The sequence below is a fragment of the Dasypus novemcinctus genome, chromosome 13 (genome assembly GCF_030445035.2).
Source record: "Dasypus novemcinctus isolate mDasNov1 chromosome 13, mDasNov1.1.hap2, whole genome shotgun sequence".
NCBI classification, from domain to species: Eukaryota; Metazoa; Chordata; class Mammalia; order Cingulata; family Dasypodidae; genus Dasypus; species Dasypus novemcinctus.
The window spans coordinates 91,344,841-91,359,362 of record NC_080685.1 but is presented as its reverse complement, the minus strand read 5'-3'; the positions used below and the strand labels follow the sequence as shown (position 1 = coordinate 91,359,362).

At 54.1% G+C, this 14,522-nt stretch overlaps 1 protein-coding gene across 2 annotated transcripts in view; it reads left to right on the top strand.

Moving 5' to 3' along the window:
• The first annotated feature begins 1,127 nt into the window (after positions 1-1,127).
• The window catches only part of SLC26A9 (solute carrier family 26 member 9), a 37,126-nt gene continuing 23,731 nt past the window's right edge, over positions 1,128-14,522 (top strand). The window contains exons 1-5 of one of the 2 annotated variants that reach the window (XM_058275098.1): positions 1,128-1,207; positions 8,601-8,743; positions 11,458-11,597; positions 11,715-11,825; positions 12,452-12,627. In XM_058275098.1, the coding sequence (XP_058131081.1) occupies positions 8,619-8,743; positions 11,458-11,597; positions 11,715-11,825; positions 12,452-12,627 (552 nt within the window). In that variant the 5' untranslated portion in view covers positions 1,128-1,207; positions 8,601-8,618. Of the gene's footprint in view, positions 1,208-8,410; positions 8,744-11,457; positions 11,598-11,714; positions 11,826-12,451; positions 12,628-14,522 lie in introns of those variants that run through there. The other variant, XM_071207694.1, reaches the window with a different exon arrangement.

The following is a 14,522-nucleotide window of genomic DNA, read 5'->3' as shown; positions in this document are numbered from 1 at the left end:
AAGCCTCCTGCACTGATTCCAACCCCAACCCTCTTCAAACCCTCTATTTTCTTTTGGAGAGGTAGGGGGCACAATTCAAGACAGGGGCAAGTGCTCTTCCAGATGTTGTGAAGGAAGGAGCACCTGGCGTCAGGTGGGAGCTTGCCCCTACCCCCTTGCCACCCAGAAGACAATGTTGAAAAGACCCCCCACCAGCCCACCTACAGCAGTCTCCAGAACTACTTTCTTGAGATTTTTCCAAAGTGCTGGATGGGTGTGGGGTGGGCAGCTCCAACCCAGAAGGCAGACAGCAGCTTGAGCAGAGCCACGACCCAGGTGTACCTTAATGGACTTTAATTCCTAGAAATGGCAGAGGCCTGGGAATTGGAGACTTGCTAGCCCACACGATTGTTGTTAAGTCCAGTTTCTTGAGCTCCTCCACCAGATCCCAAACCCTTACTTCCTAGCTGGGAACTTAGGAGGGCAATGAATACTTTCCCCATTGCTCTGCTGAATAGACCAAAGCACAAAAGCACAGAGCTTACCAGGGACTTAAGGTCGGGGACAGAAGTGGGGAACCAGGTCTCCAACATAGTGGCAAACCTCCCACAGCCTTCAGTGCCTCCAGGCATGGCTCATTCCCTTCCCCAGGGGTGTTCAGGGGCCCCCTCCCCATCCTAGCTCGCCAACCTTCAAAGCAAGCAGTCCTAGGACCCCACCCCTTGAGGTAGCCTCAATGGGGCCCTTTGTCCAAGAGGCAATTTGGCCTGACCCCCAGCCCCAGAAGCAGCAGGAGAGCAGACTCAGAAAGGAGTCTGCCGCATCCCCCTCCTCTGCCTCCACTGGCCGCCTTGGGGGAGCCTGTGGAGCAGGGGCCCCGCTGAATGTGACCTATTGTCTTCAGGGTGGATTTAGGAAGTGCCAAGCTCCCATCAAACAGCCCTGCTCCCCAGGTAAAACAAAAAAAGGGCTGTTCATTTGGGACCTTTTTCCCCTTATCTCCTTTTCCTATCTCCTCAGGCTTAGCTATGGTGTAGTGTTCAAAACCACTTCCCCTCCGAGCCAATCAGAAGCCCGGCTCACCCCGTAGCCCTGAGGTAAAGTTATTTATAAACGCCTCCCTGTATTATTTGAGCAGAGCCCTTTCGCACACCTCTGGAACACCTTTCGCTGCCCGCTCCCCAGACACACCTGCAGCCCTGCCCAGCCCAGCTCTGCTCACCCACCGGTAAGCCCCACCCAGCCCACCTCAAGGGGCTGGGGGTCATGCCTTGCAGAGGGCGGGCACCACGAGAAGGGATAACAGGAGCCAGCTGGGTCATGGGGGTGGGCTGTTTGCACAGGTGGAGAGGACGCTCTGGCCCCTGAGTCTGAGAGCAGCCCCCAGCCCTTTACCTCTAAGCCAACCCACTGGGTCCCACTTCCATATAAGGACCTTGGCTGCAAGGCAAGAGGCTGAAGGGAGCTCGTCAGAAGAAGGCTCTGGTAGATTAGGGTCACCTAGATCCCAAAAGAGAGTGGGGCAAAACAACCAGCTCCTTTGCAAGGGCTTCCAGGGCAAAGAAGGAGCAAATATGCTGGACCTTCCTCGGGGCACCAGCCTTTGCAGCTGATGGCTGCACCTTTTCCCTTTCCTTTCAAGTCCTGGAGGCAGAAGTCCCTTCAGGTTCGGTCACCAGCCTGCTCTGTTGGCTGTCTCTCCCTCCAACCCTGACACGCTCTCCTTCACTTACTTCTTCATCAGCTCGGGCACCAACAAGGACTGCGTGGAATCCACTTTGTCCCACTAATCTTGGGAAGTCAGAAGAAGTGACAGGAGGGAAAATTGAGGAAGGGGGGAGAGAGCAAGGGACAGCTCTCCGTGAGGCAGGGGGGAGCAGAAGGCAGGGGGCCTGATTCCCAGGCGAATGCTTCCACATTCAAGGGCTTGGGCCAGGACGATGGGTGTCAAGTCAGCTCTACTGGTTCCCAGGCTTCTAGGCTTCATCCTGCAGCTCTGAGGGGTCCCAAGCCACCCTCAGGCTGTACCCCCATTCCTCAAAGTTGGCCCACAGGGTCCCCAGCCAAGAATAATATTTATCATGCAGAATAAACACCCCACATATACTTGACCTCACTGGGTCTTGATACCAAGGAGAAGACCAGCTTTAAGAGCAGGTTCCCCTCAGAGTGTCAAGGCCCCTCCCCCTCCCCCCGAGTAGAGCAGACTGAGAGAGGACTTTCACTGCTGGATGGCTTCCCTCACACAGACAAGCCCTTTCCCACAGCCCCACGATCCTCCCCATTCCCTCGCCTCCACCCTTGCGATCAAAAGCCTGGCAAGAACCTCCTAGGGCCGCAGGGAGGTGAGCACACTCACTGCCCCCACCACCAGGATGGCTCTCCCGGACACTTCTCAGAGCCCAGGCAGAGGCTCTGGTGCTCATTTGTATGAAATCCTAGGGGCAGAGACAGAATATTCTTTACCTCCTTAAGTCCCTCACCTTCCCGTGGATTGACACATATAGCAGGTAGTTAATGAGTGTGTTGAGCCGAAACAAACAAGCAGAGTCTATCTGATCACCACTCATCCCCCTTAGGGAATGGGGAGCTAGTGCAATACCAGCCAAGTTCCGGAGGCTAAGCAGCTCAGCCCTGGGAACACAGAAGTCGCTGGACCACCTTCTCAAGGAGATTTGGTCTTCACCTGGTGCCTGTTTGGACACCTGGATTCCTTGAAACAGAAGCGCCAGACACTTCATTGGTCTCCTTGTCCATTTCCCTGCTTCCAAGTGAGACTTGCCCTGGTCTCCTTCAAGACTTGTAGGAGTCTAATCTTAAGTGTCCATTTCAGGGATCCCATGACCTTGCTCAGGTCGCGGTGTTGGAAAGTGCCTTTCAAAGTCCAGCTTTAGTTCTTTTTGCTCGAGCTTATTTTCTCAGCCTAGCATCCATCCAGCCATGTACCCCTCCACTCATCCCCAACAGTGGAAACAGAGAGGGCAGAGTGGGCTTGCAGATACGAGTCCGGAATTGGGGGGGGGGGTGTCAATCTCTCTGTACAAGTCCCTGGAACAGAGTGGGAAGGTACCTTAGGGACATCTCATAACCCCCATGTTACTGATGAAGAAATGAGACTCGGATCAGGAAGGGGCAGGAGGTTTGACCAGGAAACGTGGGGATAATAGAAAGAAAAGGAGCACTTATAAAATGGCTTGGTGACTCCCTTGTCCCTCCTATCCCATCCTCAGCCCCCAACCACACCTGGGCCCCTCAGAGACCGCTCTTTCCCTGTGGTTCCCCGCCCGGACAAGGTGGGGTGGCAGCTAGAGCAAAGGGGAAACCTCAAAGTGACTTTCCTTCCCCAGAATGCAGTAATCGCCCAGGTCGGGGCCAGCGATAAGGACGCCAGGGGTGGGTTGGCCAAGCCAGGGCTGCGCCCGTGCCTGGCACGGGTGTGTAATGAACCCCCCCATGCACACGCCCTGAGCAGGGCTGGGGGAGGAGGTCAGCCAGGGCCACGGTGAGGGCATCACCTCCAGGCCTGGACCAGAGCCCCCACCTCCCTGCTCCCAGATGTTCTCCTACAATGATTTCCTGCCTTTCCCCCTCGCCAGTCCTGGGAAACGTTAGAGGGAATAGGGCACGGGAAGCATGGGGCGCATGGGAGAAGGAGGCAAGGCAGAGTGACTTGCCTGAAATTGTGGAGCCAGGAAGAGAATCCTCCCGAGTGCGAGCAGCAAAATTAGCAATACTGTCAGACCTTATTGTGCACTGTTCCAAGATTTTCCTGGCATGAACCCAGGCACTATGTCCAAGCCCACCTCTGCCCACAGCATTCTGATAATGCTGACAAACTCTAGTCAGAAAAATGATGGGCAAGAGGTGCCACTGGGCTTTCTTTTGCGAGAGCTCATTGTGGGAAGACCTGGGATTCTGATGAGAGGGCGTGAGAGCCCAGGAGGCCTCCTCTGGTCTGTGCTGTCCCCCAGAGTCCATTTCCCTTTTTCCATCTCTCCTCGTCCCCAATCCCCCAATCCTCAGCTCTACAAGATCCCTGGATCCCCTCTGCACCAGATTTGACCCCACTTCCTCGCCAAGCCGTAGGAATTCCCGAGCACCCTCCTCTCCTCCCCTCTGCCTTGCCTTCTCTCCCTCTTCTTTCCTTAAGGCCCCCAGCTTCCGTCTAAGTCTCTCTAGCTCATCGGGACCCACACTTCCTTTCCACCACAGAGGGGGAGGGTGGCAGGGTCACCCTTTTGTTCCTCCATATTGTCACATGGCACCTGCTATTAATCCCTGGTGGGGGGAGGGGTCGGTGGCGGGCTTGCTGATTCCCACTGTAAGGCACCTAAAAAGGCAGCAGAGCACTTGACTGTTCTTCAGCGTTGCTGACATCACTCAGCAGGGCTGGGTGTTTGCTTAACTGGGGATCAAGTCCGCGCACTCTCTATACTTCTCCCTCTCTTGCTCCCCCTTTTGCCTTCCCACCCCTAATCTAGCATCGTGAGGAGCCCTCTCTGGGGGTCCCTGGGATCCCACGGCCCCCTTTGAGACCCCCAGGAGCCGGTCTACAAGAAGCAGGGCCCTCCCCTCACTGAGCTCTCCTCTTCCTCCTTGCCCATCCCCCTCTCCTCCACCAGCTCCTTGGCCTGAAGGACTGGCTGGGGTGAAGTAGGCTTTCTAAGCCCCGCCCCACCTCAACCTCTATTCTCGGAATAAGGGAGTATGACAAGGACACCTCCTCGCCAGGAGCTATGGCTGCAGATTTGAGGCTGCCCTTGTCCTGGGAAAACAGAGGCAGGAAGGGAGGCAGAGCCCTTGAAAGGAAATTCAGAACCTGAAGTCCAGCGTCATCAGCTGGGACAGCTAGGCCACCAGGGTGGTCTGAAAGGAGCACTCCGGTTGCCGCTCAGGGAGCCAGCGCCAGGTGATGGCAGGGACCGGCATCGTCCCGGAAGGGCTCCTTCCAGCAGGACCTGAACTGAAGTCAAGGCCTGGCTCAGAGTCCCATCCTGCCTCTCTCCAAGACTCAGCTCCTTCATCTGTAAAACGAGAGGACTGGACTAGCAGAGTCCTCAAGTTCCCTTCTAGACAAAACTTTCTCTGAGTCTGAGTGGCTGCTGGACTCTTCTTTTCCGTGTATTAAAACTCAGGATTGTGAAAAAGCCTAGATCCTTCTCCCCCCGAACTTCACTTCTGGAATGGAATGGGCAGAGTGTATGGGGAAAGGGGCTGCTTTTGCATTCCAGTAAAGCAAGGCAGCTTTTCTCCTCTGTTCCCCTGTGTCAGAGGGGACTCCCCTGGTTTCTAGCCACCCATCCGTAGGGAAGCCTGCCCGGGGAGCAGACACCATCCTGAGTCATGCACCTGCTCTCGAAGGGTTTTCCACCAAGCTGTCCTCTTTCCTCTCTCCGTCCCCTGAAAGTGTCAGCCAGGAATGGCTAGTGTTCAGGCTGGAGAAGTACTACAGTACCTGCTAAAGTAGACATGAGGAGAAAGAGAGATCCTTCAAGGCTGGGGCAGTCAGGAGAGTCTTTGTAGAAGAGAAGGAGGGGGAAGGAGGAGCGGGGGCAACATAAGTCTGTCTTAAGGATGGGCAGGTCTAGAAAGACAGGGATGAGTCAGGCAATCTCAGGAAAGGAGGAAAGTGGCAACAAAGACCCGGAGGTGGAACTGAGCAAAGCTTGTTTGCCGGCTGCTGGACAAACCATCCAGGAAGGTATAGGGGCTCTCAGCTGGCAAATCTACTGAATCTACCAAAACAGGGCCAAATGGTGAAAGGACTAAAATGCCGAAATAAAGAGACTGGGCTTGATCCTTCTGGCAAGGAGGAAAGCTGAGATTTCTAAGCAGCACGTGTAGGCTGGATTGGAGGGACCAGAGCTGGAGGCTGGGGACATCAGTTAGAAGGTTATTGCAACTGTCCAGGTGTGAGGTGAAAAGACTGGAGCAGACTGAGGACATGGGGGCAGGGTGGAAACACCGTATAGAGGAGGGGATGGGCAGGAGAGAAATTAGGAGGAAATAGCTATTGGACTTGAGGAATGGCTGAATGCAGAGGTTGGGGGTGGGGGTGGGGTGCTTGGTGATGGAGAAATAGGTACCACCCAGGAAGTGGCCAGGTAGGAGGGGGAGCTGGCCTGTGGGGTTCGGATGTTAGCACCCCCCTTGCCCCACACATCTGCTACCAGAGCTTTCAGGCTTTAAAAGCATCCTGGGATTGTCTTCAGGGAACAACCCCTGGGGTCGGCATCAGGGTCTTCAGCACCCTTCTTCCAGGAGGCTCCCCTCTGCTGATTCACGCCCCCTTGAAACTTTTGGCTATTCCTTTCTGTGTTCAGTGGCCTGGGACAGACTTCCCAAGCCATGATCTTTGAGCAAAGCCTGGAGCTCTTGGTTCCTCCACAAGGAGGAACCCACTCGTTGCTCCCAAGGGGCCTGCCAGACAAACCACCTGGACAGCCGGACCCCCCGGACCGCGGAGAGGGCAGGAGGGAGGAGCGAGGCCACTCTACCTCCCCTAGATAGTGGAGGGCTGCACGCCTCTGAGTAGCCCCTCCTAAGAGGAAGGAAGCACCCTCCCGTCTTAAACATAGTAATCATAGCCGTTACCATTTATTGGGTGCCTCTAAAGGCCAGTCACTCAGCCCATATGATCTCATTTTGTCCTCACAGAAACCTGCAGGACTGTTATTATCCCCATTGACAGATGAAGAAATTGAATCTCTGAACCCCAGTCATTCGAGCTCCAAAACTTGTGCTGTGCCCCTTAGGCCTTCCAGCCTCTTACCTCTCCCACCGAAATGGCACACAGGGCACTGCTCTGACTCATTTCTTTCCATGTCTGCTCCAAAACGTCACTGATTGATTCATTCAACCAGCATTTATTGAGTGCCAGGCACTGGAGTGGGCACAGGTCTGTGGGTGGGCTCATTCCCCCACCCTGCCATCCAGCCTGGGCAGTGCCGCGGGCTTTAGCCAGGCATCCAGCCCTTGCTCATAGTTCTCTATGGGCCTCGGGGTCCCAAGACCAGAAGAACGGAACGCCCCAGCCTGACCTTCATCAACTCAAGCACAATCCTCTTGCTAGTAACTACTTTTTTTTTTTACCCTTCTTCCCCGTTATGCTCTTTCTTTCCCTTCTTGGACTCAGCATGCAAATAGACCTGGGGACTTGTAATCTGTACTGGGAGCTTGTACTCTGTAAAGCAGCCCTTTCAGCCCTTTTTTAGCCCTTTTCCTCTCTCTGCCAGGACTAACCCATAAGGATTCCAGGGACCCATAATCTGTTATTTTCTCCCATTTCTCTTCTTTCAGTACCATAATAAACTGGCCTAACTGAAACAGAAAAAAAAAAAAAATAGCAACTACTCATTTGCATCATTCTTTTCATTCATATAACCCTTTCTCATCCATTAACTCACTTGGTCCTCACTACCCTGTGAGAAATGTATGTTACCCCCATTTTACCGTGGGGCAGCCTGAGGCTCAGCGCAGTAGTGCCACCTGCTCCTCCTCACCAGTAAAGCCAGGTTTCTGAGCCCTTAGTCAATGCTCTTTCTATCTCTCTCCAGTGCTCTCTTCCCCAAAAGGCATCCCCCAGCCTGCTTCCCTCTGATAACGTCTCCCGTTCACCCAGGTTCTCCTCTCCGACCCCTATGTGCTGACTCACCTTCAACCCCACCTGAAATGTCTTTCCAAATGGGCCCCAGGCACCCTACACTCCTTACCTCCCCAACATAAGCCCTCCCTCTGAGCCTGCCCCATTTCTTTATCTCTCCCTCTGTCCTCTGAGGCCCGTCAGTGGGCTTCTCCCAGCTCGGAGGGGCAGGGAGCTAGAGGAGGAACTGGAGGTGAGAGGGGAGCGGAAGGTTCCCACAGGAAGCTCCTCCGGGCCTCAGGGGCCCTGGCACTTAGCTCTGTCCCTCTCAGCTCCCGGAATGTCAGCAAGGTTGCGCAAAAATGAGGAGGAGAGAGGCGCCAGTACACAAGGGTGGGGGAAAAGTTAGGCACAGGAAGCCGTGGGAGAGAGAGTCGGCAACAGATCATCCCAATTTCCCCAAACGCCCCATCGTCCCCCCAGGGAAACCTGTTGGTGAAGTCTCAGACATCGCGTTCAGGAAGGGTCCTCCTGAGGTCACCTCGGCCATCCCCCTGCCTCCGGGCAGGCTCTTTCCTCTGTTTCTTCCCAGCTGACTGGTTGACTTGGTATGAGCCTTTCTGCCAGGGAAACTGAGGTCTGGAGACAGAAACTGGCTTGCGGGGACACCCGGGGCCCAGTGGAGAATAGGTTCAACGAGCTGAGTCCCAGCTGTCCTGCCCTTGAACTCCCACCTCCTCTTTGCCTGGTGTTCGGCGGGGGTGATGGTGATGTCACAGGTGTGGAGTGCCAGCCACGTGCCGGGCGCCAAGCAAAACAGCCAGAGCAAGTGTGTGCATCATCAGTGCCGGGGAAGGAAGGCCACCCGAAGACGCGAGTCTGGAGGAAAGACCTGAAAGAGGGAAGGGAGGCACCTTCCTGGATGGGGGCGGGGAAGACCAGGATAAAACTGCTGCAGCAAGGACCAGAGGGAGAAGGCCCCAGGCTGGCACTGGGGAGGGATGCCCCCTCACTCTCCACTACTCTGCTTCTCCCGAAGCTTGTAAATGCCCCAGATATGAGCCAGCCCAGGCCCCGCTACGTGGTAGACAGAGCCGCATACTCTCTCACCCTCTTCGATGATGAGTTTGAAAAGAAGGACCGGACCTACCCAGTAGGAGAGAAACTTCGCCATGCCTTCAGGTAACGTGGCCCAGAGCCCAGATTCCTCTTTCCTCTGCTCCCCTCACCCACTCTCCCTCCAAAATCCTTTCTGTACCAGGACATGGCTCCCACGCCAGTAACCCTAAGACAGGCATGGGGGAGCCCTGGGGAGGGGATTTAAGATCCTGCAGCCCCATCTGTCCTGCGAGACTCCCCAGGGAGGAGAGAAGGAGGACCAAGAACCATCCACAGCTCCAGAAGCGACGTAGGGCTGCCCAAGCCCCCACATGGGGAACCGCCACTTTCTCAGCCTACCCAAGACTTCCTGGGGTTCTTAAGGGAGCTGTAGGTGGGCATGGCAGGGCTTCAAAGTCATGTTCCCTTCTTATCCAAGGAAAACTGAAACCACCACCACCCCATGACCTTTGTCCTCTTTCCCTGCAGGGTATTGCTGATCCAGAGAACTACCCAAAGGAGGCCCTAAATTCCTGGGCTCTCCCGAGGGGGTCTGAATGAGGTGCGGCTAGCCCCTGGGCTCTGCACACTCTCAGGTCCCCGACCACCACTCTGTGTCCTGGCTTGCGAGGATGGCTAGTGAGGCCGTGCCTCTTAAGAAGGGGCTCCGTGGGGTGATCTCTGCTCATCCCCCAGGAGCCTGAGGCTATGAGCTTCCCCCTCCCCCTCCCCAGACTCCTGGCAGACCTCACTGAGCCCTAGCCGGGCTGGCTCGCGCTCCCTCACTCCCCAGGGGAAACAGTTGATTCAGTTACCTGGATTGAGGTCACTGGCAATGGCTGAAGTAGAGATGCAGGTGGAACAGGTTCAGACCAGGGGAATCACCCACTTGAGCCTTTACTAAAAACCTGGCCCAGCCCTGCTTCTGCTGGGAGGCTCCATCTCTGTCCGGTTACAGCCCAAGGCATGTTTAGTGTGGACACTGAAGCCACAGCTCGCTCCTCGGGTGGGTAGACTCTGCCAGTTTTTGTGCCCAAAGAGTTTAAGTTTGGGTTGTTTCTGTGCTAGAGGCATGGAGGAGTCTGTTGTTGCCTTGAATGATTAGCACGATGAATGCTATAAAGGGATGTAGGGAATTGACAATTCCCATAGGCTGGCACGAGAGCCTTAAACAGTGCCTGGCACACAGAAGGTACTCAATAAATATTTGTCTAGTGAGTGAATGAATGTCTAGAAAGCTAATCCTTCTCTCTACTTCCCTCTTTAAGGCCTCTGGGGCCTCTGTATAATTGTTTGGCATTGGTTTCCAGCTTTTCTTTCTGGCTTCAGATTGCTTTGCCCAAAATATGGCAGGCCTGCAAGTAAGCCTGGGCCAGTACTAGCCCTCAAATGAGTTGTTTTCTTTCCCTAGCCAGTTCTCTATTCATGAGTTCAGTTCTCTCTGACACAAAACAAAAACCCGATAGAGCCCCTGCAGGGCTGGTTCTCTCTTAGGACAAGACTTTAGAAATGCTTTAAGCTATTTGCCACCAATGCAACTCCCCTTCCACTAACCCAAGGATGGGATGGGCACCCACCAGCCCCAGAAGAGACCAAGGAGGCAGATGGTGACAGTGATGAGCATTGCATAGAGTGTTGGTAAGGACAAAAAATCTGCTCAGACTTCACAGGGTACAAAGCACTGTCTATGTTCGTTTCAGTCTTGGGTGACATCCAGGGGACCCAGTCTCAGGGAAACTATTGTTGAGCAACAGCAAAGAGCAGGAATTGGTGCCGGGAAAGAAAAGAGACCTGATCAGAGCAGGCCATGAGTCACCACATGGGGCCTAAATATTTGAGCTCCCTCAACCGGGAGAAGAAAAGAAAGGCACCCCCTCCGGTCATCAATCCACCAGCTGTCACCCTTGAGTTTGTAGGCCCTTGTTCCTGCCGCTCCTGCGTTTCTATGAAAGGACCTCGAGGTGTTCAACAAACAGGGAAGGGATCAACTCTCCCCGCCCTGAGTTCACCAATGAACAGTTCCCCCATTCTTCCTTCCCTGCCAGTGAATTAAGAGGGCAAAGAACTGGGGTACTGGACTCATAAAGGATGGCAGGTCAGTGGAGGCACACCCTGTGGGGACAATGGAGCCATCCTTTTGGGGGAAGTTCTAAGAAAAATGGCAGCAGCTCCCACTCAGACTGAGTTTCAATACCAGCCCATCATTTCACTTATTCTTTCATGCATTTGTTCAGCAAATATTTACAAAGCACTCCTGTGACATGCACGAGTTAAACAAAGACAAACAAAAGAAACGGACTTCTTGCCATGGTGGGCTTTGCTCTCTGGTGGTGGAGACAGCAAAAGGCGAGCTACGGTACAGGATGCACCTGGGGCTGTGGGAGCCCAAGCCAGCGGGGCCCATGCCGGCAGGGATTCAGAGAAGCCTTTTCTGGAGAAACACCTTGTGAGCCGGGAGACGGACCTGATATCTCAGAAGGCTAAGCCACCATAAGATCCCCACCTTTAAGCTGAGTCATATAGATATCCCAGGGTGAACAGCCAGAGATCTGAAGCCCTGCAGCTGATGCCCAGGGTGACAGACTCTCAAAAGAAAGTTCTTGGCTTTTCTTCTCAGTATCCCTGGCACACAGCCTAGGGTGGGTGCCCAGGGTCATACTTGAATTTTAAATGAATTTTGAATGAATGAATGAATGAATGAATGAATGACCAAGAGCAGGGTATTAAAAAATTCCCTCCCCAATTCGGGTGTCCAAGCCAGGCAGTGTTGAATGGAAACCTGCCCTCTTCCCCTCCAGGTGCTCCTCAGCCAAGATCAAAACCGCGGTCTTCGGGTTTCTCCCCATTCTCTCCTGGCTCCCCAAATATAAGATCAAGAGCTACCTCGTCCCGGACCTGCTCGGCGGACTCAGTGGTGGATCCATCCAGGTCCCACAAGGTGCGGGGGTCCCTCAGCCAGGTCTGGCCTGCTGCTCCCCTTCCCTCTCCCCCTACAGTCCGTGGCCTCCATCACCCAGGCATGTGGCTAAGCCTTCCACCTCTGTGTCCTCTCCAGGCATGGCATTCGCCCTGCTGGCCAACCTTCCTGCAGTCAACGGCCTCTACTCCTCCTTCTTCCCCCTCCTGACCTACTTCTTCCTGGGGGGCGTGCACCAGATGGTGCCAGGTAAGGCCTCTCCCCTCCCGGTGGTCAGGTTGCCCTGGAGCCTGGGGACGGGTGGCATGGCAAGGGGCTTCAGGTGCCTTTCCACCTGCATGCTCCTCGAGTTGGTGCAGGCCGGTCCTGGAGGGAGCGCCACTGTGTCTGTCCAGCCCGCTGTGACCTTGGTGTAACCACTGAGCCTCTGTGAGCTCCTTCAGTGCTACCTGCTCTGCCTCCTCCCTCCTTAGGCTCTGGCTGGGTGGGACATGGCACACCATATGCCAGGGACCGTTCTAACTCCCAGGCTGGTCCCAGCAGACCTCTGTGGACACATTTGGTGCTCTCCGGTACTAAGTGGGACGAAACAAAGGGCCTGGTCACAAGACCTGGTTTCTGGCTCAGGCTCCGCTTATATTTCCAAGTTCATTTCCTCATGTGGTCCCATGAGGTGAGAGTAACCCTGGAGGAGAAAGCACCTTGCAAAGTGCGCACCACGGAGGGGTGTGAATGGCGGCTGTGATGCTGGAGAGGAGCGTCGGACGTGTGGGGATCCGTCACCCTGGGGGTCGGGGGCACTCCTGGGCCCCTCTCTGGTTTCCATGGGCGTGGTCCAAACCTCTGACTTTTGCCGGCTGGGTGGGGCACCACAGGTACCTTTGCCGTTATCAGCATCCTGGTGGGTAACATCTGTCTGCAGCTGGCCCCAGAGTCGAAATTCCGGGTCTTCAACAACGCCACCAATGAGAGCATCGTGGACACGGCGGCCATGGAGGCGGAGAGGCTGCACGTGTCAGCGACGCTAGCCTGCCTGACTGCCATCATCCAGGTGAGGGGCGGCCACCCCTGCAGGGCCGGCTGGGGCACATCATCAGCCCACCCTGCCCCTACCTCAAAGCCCCAGTTCATTTTGATGTTAAAGCTGATTTAGGATTCTTTTTTTAAAAAAAGATTTATTTTTATTATTTATTTATTTCTCTCCCCTTCCCCCTCCCCCCAACCCAGTTGTCTGTTCTCTGTGGCTGTTTGCTGTGTCTTCTTTGTCCACTTCTGTGGTTGTCAGCGGCACGGGAATCTGTGTTTCTTTTTGTTGCGTCTTGTGTCAGCTCTCTGTGTGTGCAGCACCATTCCTGGGCAGGCTGCACTTTCTTTGGCGCTGGGCGGCTCTCCTTCCGGGGCGCACTCCTTGCATGTGGGGCTCCCCCATGCAGGGGACACCCCTGCGTGGCACGGCACTCCTCGTACACATCAGCACTGCGCATGGGCCAGCTCCACATGGGTCAAGGAGGCCCGGGGTTTGAACCGTGGACCTCCCATGTGGCAGATGGACGTCCCTAACCACTGGGCCAAGTCTGCCGCCTGATTTCGGATTCTACTTCCTTCCTCTTCCCCATCTCCAGGGCCAAAAAAGGAATCTTGAAAGATCAGGGTTAGCTCCTCACTCACCTCCAGGCAGGACCATAAAACCAGACTTCACACCTGGTACAACTCTTCCAGACTTACAGACTGACAAAAAGACTCTCTCCACTAACTCTCCCAGCGCCCAGCAGTTCCCTCTGCCAGCACAGGCTTCCCTTCCATGCCTTCTTATGCTCCCAGGTTACCAGGTTACTCAACCGCCCTCTTCCCCCTCCAGCCTCCTCTGCTCCCAGCCACACACTAGCTGCCCAATATCAACTGAGCTTCCTCCAGGTGCAGCGAGCTCTGCTGGGAAGCACCGCATGACAGAATGCCAAAAGCCAGGAGCAAGCTCAAAGAGCACCTTTCATGCAGCCATTCATTCATTCATTCATTCATTCCACAGATTTTTGGGTTTTTGGGTTTCTTTTACACTTTTTAAATTAAAGTTAATAGATCACAAAGAATGTTACCTTAAAAAACATATGAGGTTCCCATATAACCCACTCCCATCCCCCAACCCCCATCATTTTTGTAAATTGTATTTTTTTTAAGATATAAGTTCACATTTTTTTGAGGGTTTTTTTCCAAAGTATCCAAGTGCTCTTTTTGAATGAAATATAATGACTTGGAAGTGATAGAAATCTATTTACCCAGTGAAAGAAATGAGGATTGAAAAAATCAAAGACACAAAGTTTAAGTATTGTGTATAAGGAAGCCCTGGTTGCCAAAGTCTAATTTTTATGGGTTTTGTTGTTATTGTTGTTGTTGTTATTTCATGGTGCCAGGAACTAGATGAGGCCCTGGGGAAACAAAGATAAATAAGAAAGAGACCCAGCTCTCCAGAAGCTCACAGCCTAGCAGAGAAAGTAGCCATGTAAACAGATAAATTTGTGTGCGATAAGATATGCAGCATAATAGAGCTTTATACAAATAGCTGTTGGAACACAGAAGGGAAAGTCAGGCAAGGCGTCCAAGAGGAGGTGACATTTGGCCTGAGTTTTAAAGGATGAGAAGCTAATCAATAACCAAATGAACACAGTGCAGAGGATGGTCCAGGCAGGAGGAACAGAACCCAAAGCTCCGAGGCCTGAGAAGTTCTCATCTGAGCTGAGTGGCAAGGCGCTCTGTGCGGCTGGAGGGTAGAGGGCCATTTCAGGAGAGGCCGGGGACGAGACTAGAGAGGTAATCAAGGGTCAGACAATGAAGTCTGGGGTCTGTGGATTTGGGTCGGATTAGTAGTTTTTAAGACTCGTGGAGGAAGCAGAGAAGATGCTGGATGGGAGGCTAGATTAGAATCAAGGCAGAGGGGGCCCAGACCAGGGA